At 50.4% G+C, this 11,329-nt stretch overlaps 3 protein-coding genes across 3 annotated transcripts; 1 reads left to right on the top strand and 2 right to left on the bottom strand.

The window, feature by feature from the left end:
- Positions 1-79: 79 nt before the first annotated feature.
- On the bottom strand, positions 80-883 carry MRS44_013185 (uncharacterized protein; the record flags this gene model as incomplete). The annotated part of the gene is made up of 2 exons (XM_065616672.1): positions 80-551; positions 663-883. The coding sequence occupies 2 exons, from the start codon at positions 881-883 to the stop codon at positions 80-82; spliced, it is 693 nt and encodes a 230-aa protein (XP_065472744.1).
- Positions 884-2,581: 1,698 nt separating this feature from the next.
- MRS44_013184 (uncharacterized protein) lies at positions 2,582-5,295 on the top strand (the record flags this gene model as incomplete). The annotated part of the gene is made up of 2 exons (XM_065616671.1): positions 2,582-3,004; positions 3,058-5,295. The coding sequence occupies 2 exons, from the start codon at positions 2,582-2,584 to the stop codon at positions 5,293-5,295; spliced, it is 2,661 nt and encodes an 886-aa protein (XP_065472743.1).
- A 421-nt stretch (positions 5,296-5,716) lies between these two features.
- Positions 5,717-10,291, bottom strand: MRS44_013183 (uncharacterized protein; the record flags this gene model as incomplete). The annotated part of the gene is made up of 5 exons (XM_065616670.1): positions 5,717-6,175; positions 6,351-6,366; positions 6,618-8,470; positions 8,672-9,700; positions 9,761-10,291. The coding sequence occupies 5 exons, from the start codon at positions 10,289-10,291 to the stop codon at positions 5,717-5,719; spliced, it is 3,888 nt and encodes a 1,295-aa protein (XP_065472742.1).
- Positions 10,292-11,329: the final 1,038 nt, after the last annotated feature.

Genomic DNA, 11,329 nt, shown 5'->3' with positions numbered 1-11,329 from the left:
TTTTTTGGCAGCGCCTATATTCTTATCCTTATGGATAAGCTTAATAATAAATATGCCCTTAACAATAAATATATATTCATTACTGGGATGTCTGGTGGAGGAAGATAGACTCGAGGTTAGGAAAGGAACGTGAATGGCAAGAGGGAACGGCCTTCTTTTGGCAAGCCGACGAGGTCGATAAGACTTCTGAACCTGCTGATTCTTCTAGTCTAATTGGATAACGTATATCGTATCTCCTTCTTGTGATCTTTGCGAGTGATGATGATCTTGCAGTCGTTGGATCAGATCTGCCTTCTTTCCTGAGACTTTGAGTCCCTTTTTTCTTCAGTCTTTCTTGTAGCTTCTTAACGGCTTCTTCGTGGTATCGTGTCCTCAGCAATAACTCGTCGTCATCAGCGGCCAGTAGCTCCTCGTCGTCATATAAGTTATCCACAGGGTCTTCATCATTGACTATGATTTCCTCAGCTTCTTCCCAACCTGTGAAGTCAATCTGATCAGATGGAATATCCTTGATCCGTATCAGCCAGTCCTCAGTCCCGTCAGAACGTATACTTATTCCGCAGTTTAGAAAAGCTTTCTAGACCATCTCTGACTGTGAATTTAGACGCTTTAAAGCAGCAGCAACTACATGAGTAACCATAACTCTCTTATCACTAACTGACCACTTAAAATCCTCTCCTTTCTCCTTCTCAATCCGCTCGACATACTCGTCAGTCGCCTCCTGTAGCCACTGTTTAAAAGGGGCGTTGATGGCGGTGTCCAGTGGTTGCAGAAGACTCGTACAGCCAGGGGGGATAAGGGCAAGGGAGACGCCGTTGTCCTTCAGTTTTTTCTTGATCCCTTCAGTCTTATGGAAGGTGGCTGCGTCCATCACGAGGAGCATATCTTCTTCTTCGTCTTTGATAAGCGGTAGAAGCAGGGATGGACATCTTACGAACGGGAATCGAATCGATAGATTCATTCGATGCCAAGTCTTACGAATATCGAATCGAATTTCTTGGCGTTCGATTCGATGTCGAATCTGCCACAGACCCGTTCGATTCGATGCGAATCGAACGTGGAATGTCTCATTCGATATTCGATTGCGTCGAATCGAATGTGGTGGTTCTCATTCGACATACGAATCGAACAGGGCACATTTTATTCGCTATCGAATCGAATGGGCCCAAGCGTTCGATCGAAAATCGATCGATTCGGTCGAACGAGTGACGCGGTTCGCTGAAACTCACGCGCGGCTCGTTTTAGCGTCACTTCTTGAACGCGTCAACCGGCCCCTGGCGGTACCTGACGCGACCGGGCGTGATTTGTCGTCTTGAAGGCCCAGGGTCCGTGTAAGTGCTAAGATGTGTTAGTGTATACATCTAAACCCCCGAGATTTACAGGTCAGAATAGGTATCGTGCAACTGCAGTAATCATGCTTGGCCGCAACCCACAAACGACTGCTTTCTAAAATATCAAAAGTAATTTATTGAATGGGACCATTTCATAATCTCCACGAGGACTATGTCAAGCGTGGGCGAGGTTGAAAAGCGAATCCTCGCGGCCATGAAATGCGACTAGTGCTGTTTAGGGGTTACTTGCGTAGCTGTGGGAGAATACGTGAGTACCCTGGTATCTTTCTAGCACATTGGTATAGGGTAGGCCCGTCTTGCAATTACTCCCACCATGAACATCTAAACACATGCCGATTTTCTGTAGATTGGAAGTAATGCAAACAAAAACTGCTCCATTTAGACATCTCCCTCAAGAGCTTTCTATCGGCGCCAGTGTTCTCACGCTCAGAAGACCATTTCGACCTTGAAGTCTCACATGTCTGTTGCATCTTCAACCTGTATTGGTCGACTAACTGTCCAGACCCAACATAGTTATTCCCCGCTTTGGTCAAAGGCACTTGCGGCCAAACCCAGCCAGCCCCTAGGTGGATATACTAGCGACTTCATAATCCTCCCGCAGCTGCGACCACTTACAGCATTAAAATTACGCCCTCACCGCTACACCTCACGTGGCAACACGACGAGCTCCGGCCAGCTCAAACGAGCTTAAGAGCCCATTCAGAGGCGACGCCAGGATGGAACGAGACGGGCCAGCGCGGAAGGAAAGTTCCAGTTGTGTGCCTCGGCGGTCTGTGCACGACGACATGAGCCAATAGGGGCACTTGAAACGAGATGACCAGGGACCATACCAGACTGGGCTGTCAGAGTCTGCCGACTTGAGTGACAAGACCTTCGATTTAATTGGTTGCTAGCGCAGGTGTATATAGCACCTGGAGAACCGTCGAGCACCAGTGGTTGAGCCAAGAGGCGTCTTCGCGTGGGCCGTCGGACATGGTGCGCGAGGTCATCATTCTCATTGCTGGCGGATGCCCCTTTCATTCGTACAAGACTTAGCCAATGTAACGGAGATGGCGACCTGGGATTTTTTTTTCGTTTTCGCGTCGACAACGTGCGTACATACGCGTTATGCTGGCCTCACTGAGTTTTGCTGTCATGGAAGCGGTATAAGTTGGGCACCGGCGAAGCCTCGATGACTCCAACCTTCCTCTACAAGCTGGCTCGATTCGCGCGACCGACCTAACGTCACGATGTCCGAACCATTCTCTTCAAGCCGTCCCCCATCGATTGGGTCAGGCGCAATGGAGTGCGTCGAGTACTCGTCTTCGCCGCCTGTGTCTTCTCCAGGAATCTCGTTACCAGCGACACCATCACCCCGTTCTCGCGGAACGGCTGCCGACTTTATTCAGGTTGATTGGACACTTTGGGGCCGCCAAGAGTGGGCCAAATGGCCCGGATTCGAGCGCTATACTGGCGGTCAGGACACGAGGGCGTGGTGGCAGCAATATGGGTATCGTGTTGAGGACCGTTCCACCTCGCGGCAGGGCAATAAGCTCAAGTGGATCTGTGCCGACTGCTTCGCCCGAGGCTTCAAAAAGAAGTCAGACTTCTGCTTCGTCTGCTCGACCGGAGCCGCTATCAAGAACCACCTTCGCAACGCCCACGGGATTTTGGTAAGTACGTGCCTTTCGTGGATAGCTCAGCAACATGCGTGTTCATTTGGCAGGCCCCAAACGACGTTGCCCGGGGCGTGCGAGCCTCATCTCTGGGCGGCCAGACTATCACCCACTTCATCGATGCCGACTTGAATAATCCTCACGACCAGTTTCTTGTCAGCAAGCTGCGTGGAAGATTCAGCAGCAAAGGCCTCCGAATACTCCTCCTCGACTGGATTACCTACCATAATCTGCCGTTCAACATTGTCAATACCGAGCGGTTCCAGCGGATCCTTCTCTACGGCAATCCCCTCATTGATGTGACCCACATTCCCTCTGCGAAGACGCTGCTTCGCATGCTCGAATCCGAGTATAGGGGTGCCGTTGGGCCGGTAACCGAAGTATTGCGCAGCGCTCGATCCCAGATCCATTTCTCCTTCGACGGTTGGACATCCAAGTCGTACACTTCGTTTCTTGGGATCAACGCTCAATTCATTGATAACCACTTTGTCCAACACCGAATCCTCCTTGGGCTTCGACCTCTCTCGGGCAGACACAATGGTGCTTCACTTGCTGATGAGGTCGCTGATACGCTCGCATTCTGGCAAATCAACGACCCGGACAAGATTGGCTACTTCACGCTGGACAATGCTGCCAACAATGACACCTGCATGGACGATCTTGCCTTTGAACACGGCTTCTCACCTGAAGAGCGACGGATTCGCTGCGCTGCGCATATCTTCAACCTCTGCGTGCGGGCAATACTATACGGTTCGAAGCGAGAGAACTTCGCGGCAATCATCGCTGCCGATGGTGACGATCAAGATGACGATGAGGAGCTTGTTGATCAAGCTATCGACGAGGCCCTGGATGTAGAGATGGAAGACGGCACGGACGAAGACTTTGAAGCGAACACTGCCGTTGGTATCCCAGAAGAGGACCTCCTATCATCCCACCCAGCTCCGGAGGAGATCAATGGAGCCACTTTCAGGGAGTACAGCCAGAACGGCGCCCCAGGAATGCTTCACAACACCGGGATTCAGCTGCGAGCGAGTCAACAGCTGTACGAGCAGTTTCTTCAGTCTCAGCGCAAGGAATCCGGCCATGAATCAACACTACACTGGGTCTTCAACAATGCCACCAGATGGAACTCGGACATGCGGATGATGGAGAGGGCACTTCGTCTCCGCCCGGCTCTCAATACCTTCTTCAATGACGTTCAGAACCGTTGGGAAACTGAGGGCCTTGGTGACAAACCGAAACCGGCAGTTCTGCAATACCGCTTAAGTGCGTACGACTGGAAGGTTATCGAGGTACTTGTCAAGCTTCTGAAGCCTTTTGAAATCGCCACCAAGCAACTTCAGGGCGACGGTATTCCCGGCGCGAGGTTGACGTGTGGTAGTTTCGATGAATACTTCCCTGTCTTCGAGATCCTACTTGACCACCTCGAAGGTGCTATCGAAGGTACAATCTTTGAAGAAGTTGAGGATCCGGTGAGCAAGGAGAAGAAGGACGTCGAAGTCGCCATCTACGACGGGCTCGATAGCAGAATCCGTAGATTGCTCAAGGTCTTTATCAAGCTCGGATGGAAGAAGCTGCACAAGTACTACAACCGTCTGACTAGCGCAGCTTATGTCGGCGCTGTTGTCTTCAACCCGACGAAGAAGTGGCGCCTTCTCGATCAACTGTGGTCTCGAGTGCCTTCTCGTAAGGCTAAGAGTTGGCGATTAGAGTACGAAGCCAAGCTCAGAGAGATCTGGGAGAGTTACAGGGAACGCGACGTTGGCTGCGAAGTCTTCGCTACGTCTGACGAGGCCTCAATGGATTACATTGAGCGGAGACTTGCTAGGAGTGTAGCTGGGTCGCCATGCGCCCAGGGTTCGTCCTTGGCAGCGTCTAGTGCCCGCAAGAGCACCCGGAAGACGAAACACACGACGGCGGGAGCGACTGCTGATGACGAATATGCTCGGTACTGTGCTGAGGATGTTGTCAACAGTCACTACTACAGGAGTAGACCGATTGACTGGTGGAAAATCAACAGGAATCGGTACCCGCGGCTGTCTCTGATGGCGGTTGATATGCTCACCATCCCATCGTCGTCTGCGGAGAGCGAGAGGACGTTTAGCAGTGCAGGGCGTATGACAGCACCATTGAGAAGCCGGCTGAGGAGGGAGATAGTAGCGATGGCTCAGTGCATTCGATCGTGGAGTAAAGCTGGAATCTACACGCCTTCACTGCCGCTGGTTAGCCTTAGTGATGATCAATGGGTTGACGCACTTGCGTCGCTGAAGGGGACGAGTGACATTTAATCTGCCTATTACCTGCCTTTGCACAATTGAAAATGTTCTGCGACGCCTCATCTACAGCCGTGATGTTCTCTAAAACCCCTCTGCATCTCTTACCCTTCGTACGTCGGGGTATGAAGTCACGAATGCCTGGTGATGATGACAACGATCCATTTGGTCCTAGGTCCTATTGGTGTTTCGGTCTCCGCCGGGATTAGGTCTACGTTCGATCGAGTTCGAATCGAATTCGATCGAATCTTGGCATTCGATAGATATCGAATCTACGGAGGACACATTCGATTCGATGCGAATCTACTGGAGGCACGTTCGATTCGAGTCGAATCTACAGGACAAGAATTTCTTGGCGTTCGATTCGATGCGAATCTACGGGAGGCACATTCGATTCGATACGAATCTGCGGGAGATGCGTTCGATTCGATTCGAATCAACGGGGGTCACATTCGATTCGAACGCCAAGGCTTGGCGTTCGATTCGATAGATTCGTAAGATGTCCCTGCCTGGGTAGAAGCTTCTCATCAATCCACGAAGAGAAAAGGTCCTCATTATTGTACGCGGTTTTGTTGAACTCCACGTCGACGTCAGGGGAATAAAGATGCTTCTCCTTTTCGTAATTCTGGCCGCCGTCATCGGTAGGGGTACCATGAAAGATTATAGTCGGACGAAGCCTGAACTTCCCGTCTGCGAATATATATAAAATCAGGGTGGCTTGCCGCTTATTCCATCCGCTACGGTCGCTTTTCCCGGGCACCGATTTTGCGCCGCGCATTTCCCAAGTGAAGCCATCGAGATACTCAAAGGGGATTGGGGTCTCGTCTAGGTTGAGTATCAGGCGCCGATAAAAGCGGCGTTTTGGCGAGTTCAGGATCATCGTGATGCCTCGAGACTGGAATCGTAATCAGAGTGGCGCGTCTATCATTATCAATCATTGTGACAAGGATAATGAAATGAAATGATTGCTGATTAAGCAAGACTATAATGACAATGATCATTGAGGGGCAATGAATGAAATGATAATGATTGAAACACCTCAATGAACGGAATTTCCCGGTGGACCGTACTGTATGTCCTATAACACTGCAAAACATCATGTTTGGTCCGGCTCTTCCGCCGCCAGATCCTTCAACAATCCGTCATAATCCTCCAGCAAGCCCGCTCTCAACCAGGATTTCACTGTTTGCGTAATTGCGATCGTTTCTGCTTGTAACCGGCAGCGTTTCGCTGACACCATATTCCCACAGGAAGAAAACACTCTCTCGCACTCAGCAGCCATTGGAGGCACAGAGAGTACGTCTATAGCCATCCGCGTTAAACGCGGATATTCAAACCTCTTGTTGAACCAGTATAAAAACGGATCGCAGTCCTTTTCAACAGGGTCGGCGAGGCGTAACCATCTATCGAGCTCATCGTCCATTTTATCCTCGCACGGTGCTGGCTGTGCTGTGCCTGTAGACTTGAAGCTATCCAAATAGGAAGAGAAGGAGTCGACTTCTACTTTCTTTGCTTTCTTCATTGGTCTCAGGTCGTCAGGGTCTTCCCGTTCGAATTGAACAGGAAACTGCTTGTATTCCTGCCATAGGCCGCTGATGAGCTCTTGAGATTTCTCAATCCAATCTGGCCTCTGTCGATAGGCACGATAAAGGAAATCCCATCGGATCGCTGGGTGAAGAACCGTAGCAGCATAGTAAGCAGGAGACTGGTCAATGGTGCTGTAATATTTGTTCAGCTTGACCCACGCGAGGTTGATGTTCGTCCTAAAATGAGCAGGTTCTGGTGTTTGATCTGCATAGAGCTTTGCTTCCTCCAAATGGCCCATCAGCCACTCATATGCAGGGCAAATGTCTTGCATTAAACCATACGCGGCTTCTTTTCCGCCGGTTCGGATCCGCTGTTTCCCATCACCTTCGAGCTTCTTGACACAGGTCTCGAAATGGCGCAGAAGATCCTGATAGAGTCCAATAGTCTGCCAATCTTCTTCTGTAAGCAAAGCATCGTCTTCGAGGCACCGTGGTAAAAGTTTCTGCCTGGCTCCCTTTCTCCTCGGCTTCGACACTTCGTAGCGCACATCCGAAATGACGGCTTCAATGTAAGGGCGTAGCTTGATCGCACGGCTCATCATGTAGAATTGGGAGAGCCATCGGGTATTGTTGTCGACGATGACGTCGAGTAAACCAGGCCAGCACTTCTCTCTGTCCTGTCTCTGAGCTTCCCGAAGCATCTCGGTGACTCTGTTGGAGCGGTTTATCCAGACCATTAGGTTGTGAAGCTTTCCGACTGGGCCGCGCTTCAGCCATGCGTCGTGCGCTTCGGTATCGATCTCATCCTCAATTACGCTGCTCGTATCGTCTTTCCCAAGAAGCATCGTCCTAGCTACCAAATGGACGACATGACCAAAGCAGCGAATTCTCCGCGCCATTGGGCAGGCCCACTGGAAGCCATGCGCTAGGCGTTCCATTGCTGCGTCATTATTGGAAGCATTGTCAAGGGTGAAGTAACCAATCTTATCCCGGCGGAGCTCGAAAGTCTCGAGAATGTTCTGGACACTCTCAGCAATGTTCTCACCTGTATGGCGATCTGTGAGATTGGGTAGTCCGAGCACAATCTTTTGTGGCCGGAAATTCCGATCGAGGAAAAATGCGACGATGCCAAATAACGGATGTCGGTTGCGGGAAGTCCATCCATCAAACGCGATGTGGATGGCGCTGGGACTTTGGTGCAGGGTCTTGATGATATGGAGACGGAAGAAGTGGTATTCCTCTATAACCCGGCGTCGGATTGCATCGTGAGAAAGGTGAGCGTTGGTCGCGCTGATTATTGGGTTGAGATAGTCAAGCATATTGCGAAAAGTCTCGTTCTCGGCCACTCTGAACGATTGATTGGTCTGCACGATCCACCTCACGAGCTTCCGTTGAAACACATCTTTGTCGAACTGCTTCTTTAAGCTGTTGCGGAACTGGAAGTCTGCAATTGTCGTCTCGCCCGTTTTGTGAGAAAGCATCTGCCCGATGCTTCTCTTCCTCCCCTGTCGTGGTTGGGTCTTTCCGCCGTATATGTTGTGCTGATTGCCAAGATGGGTTTCGATGTTGGCCGTCGCTGATGCAAGATGAGCAGTAATCTTTGGGTCTTTCTTCCGGACACACTCGAAGCAAACCCATCGGTGCCGTGTCTCATCCTTGACTTCCTGGAGGTCGTAGCCATGCCGCCAAATCCATGACTTAGGCCGCCCACGTCTCTCAGATAACGTGCATGATAAGCATGCGGCGCATCCAAGTATGCGGCGCATTTTTCCTAACCTTCAATACAAGACCTTAAATAAAAACACAACAAAGCATATAATTACTTAAAATCAATCACTCTACTATTCCTCAGATATCGCAATAACAATCTGACAGGTTCTTGAGTTATGGCCGGTCTTGCCACATGTTCCACAGCGCCTTTCCCTCGGCGGCGCCCACATTCCTTGACCACCACTTCTCGACGATTCGGCCACTATCTGCGCATCAATGCCCTTCTGATCAATTTCATCCCTTCCCTCATCTAGAGTCATCTTCCCTCCTTTACGAAGGCGGGTTTTTTTGACTCTGCGCCGTTTACTGAGCGTCTCATTTGCTTGTCGAAGGATCTGGTTCTCAGACTTCAATAATGCCATCTGATGCATTATTGCCTTTGTTCCCTTAGAAAATGACTCGAGCGCCTCGAGAATAGATGCTGGAGAGCTGCTTTGATGCCTTCTAACTCGTCTTTTAAGGTATTCGGACTGCGAGCTGGCCTCAAGCACCGTCTTTGGGGTCTTTGAGACCCAAGGGTCAGGGAGGCTGACCTCCTCCTCAACCGGTGTTGGAGTCCGTAGCTGCACATCAAGCTTTGATATGACATTTTCTGGGTCTAAAGGAACAAGTCCGGCCCCTCGAAAACCTCCCTCAATATTACTCTTTGTCATGGCGGCTTCGTGGGCGGCATAAAAGGCCGGAAAGAACTCAGTCTTGGAAACATGGGTTATAGAGCATCTGATCAACTGCTCAATTTCTCGACCGTAGGCCTTTTTGAGCGGACCAAAGCACCCGACGTCAAGAGGCTGAAGTAGATGAGACGAATGAGGCGGCATACAAAGCGTAATGATGTTGTTCTCTTCGCAATATTTCTCAAAGTCGGTCGAGTGGTGGCTTTCATGCCCATCGAGGATCAGAAGACGATAGCTACCGGTTGATCGGGCCTTTGTGTGTCGATCAAAGTGCTTTAGCCATTCGAGACCTGTATTGTTATCGGTCCAACCATTTTGAGTCGTCGCAATAGCCCAATCGCCCGGGAGGTTGCTTTCTTGGTACCAGCTGGCGAGGTGATATTGGCCCGCAACCACAATGAACGGCTGGATCGCCCAGCCTTCCGCATTGATCGCCTGGATGACTGTAACCTATTCCCGGTTTCCAGGCTGCACTGATTTCGGGTTTCCACGCCTTTCTGCGCCTGTGACAACCATTCCGCTTGCAATCAGGCCCATCATAAAGCCAGTCTCATCGAAGTTGTAGATATCTGCTAGTTGGATACCATATTTCGCGATTGTGTTCTCCACGAGCCTGAACCAATTGCGAATAATAGCCGTATCTTCGCATTTGGCCCTCTGATAGTCGTATTTCCGAAAAAAACGCGTCTTAAGCTTTGGGTGTCGCCTGACGAAGTTAGAAGCCCAGCGCTTGCCGACAGGTGACGCGTCGCGGTCAGCGAGGAGTCGGTTGGCCATTTCTTCAACACCACGCAGTCGCGGGGGAAATCCTCGCGAATCTAGGTCGAGAATGAACTGAACAATGATCTGTTCCTCTAGATCAGATAGGCGACGCGATTTCGGGATCCAATCGCGTCGAGATTGAATGCCATTCTGTCGGCGACGAAGCCTTTGCTCCTTGACCTCATAGATGCTAGCAGCGCGTCGGACACTTAATTTTGGGTCATTTTGAAGGGCTTGAAGGGCAAGAAGGGTCTTTGCCTCGGTATTTGACTGTGACATGTTGGGTGGTTGAGAAATGTGTGTTTGAATGAAAAGGTGAGAGTTTCTGGGGAAAATGCGCCGCATACTTGGATGCGCCGCATGCTTATCATGCACGTTACCGTGAGGTTGGGGAAACGATGCCAAGGGAAGATGTCCCAGTCACCGGACGGTCGGGGATGAATTGAACTGCCTGAGAGGCTTGACGAGGCTGGCGAAGAGGCGTTGAAGGGCGTCCTGGGCTCAGAGAAAGCATCTTCGATTTGGCCGGGAGACGATGTGGCCACTTCAGCAGACGCCAGGGAGATGGATTATTCTGACATCTTGCCAGTATAGCATTGTAGATGTCAAACGTGAAAAGGGGTCGGGAAACCAATATTTTCCCAAACCAGACCATGTTTGCTTTTTTCGAGAACAGCAGGGGTCCACCCTGCCCGTCATTTCATTATTGTCATTTCATTGCGGTGCTTTCAATGCAATGATCATTGTGTAGGGTAGGGCATCAATGAAATGATTGACAATGATAGCTATCAATCATTAACTTTCATTTCAATCATTATTAATGAAAGATGCGCCACTCTGATCGTAATGTAGATATGCGCCTGACGAATCGTAAGAACTTATTCACGACCTCGATATAGTCCTCTGGCCTCTTCGTAGCTTGCTTTGTCACTCGCCGCTTTACGATGTTATGACGCCGAAGGAATCCCCTCCACCAGCCGGTAGAAAAAGGGAACCGGGAGCTTTGGTCCGGATATAACTCCTTATAAATGGCCTGTGCCTTCCGGCGGAACCAGGAGGTCGTGACTACCTTCCCTTTGGTGCGGCGCTCTAAGAAATAGAAGTACACTTGAGCTTCTAATTCTGGCCATTTGGGGCATAATTTGCGGGTATGTTCTTCGATGAAGGACTCACGGTCAACGTTCCATCCCTGGATCGTGCTCAACGGTATCTGGAAGTGTTGCACGGCATCCCTTAGTGAAGGTAACTTCTCCCTTCCTTTCTTTGTGATACGGCCAAAAATCAACCGCTTGAGGACTTCTTCTTTCTTCTCTTTTG

This window comes from Fusarium solani (genome assembly GCF_023522795.1).
Source record: "Fusarium solani strain SB1 chromosome Unknown bctg00000009, whole genome shotgun sequence".
In the NCBI taxonomy this organism is placed as follows: Eukaryota; Fungi; Ascomycota; class Sordariomycetes; order Hypocreales; family Nectriaceae; genus Fusarium; species Fusarium solani.
Note: the sequence above shows the minus strand (reverse complement) of the source record. Positions and strands in the feature narration are given on the sequence as shown.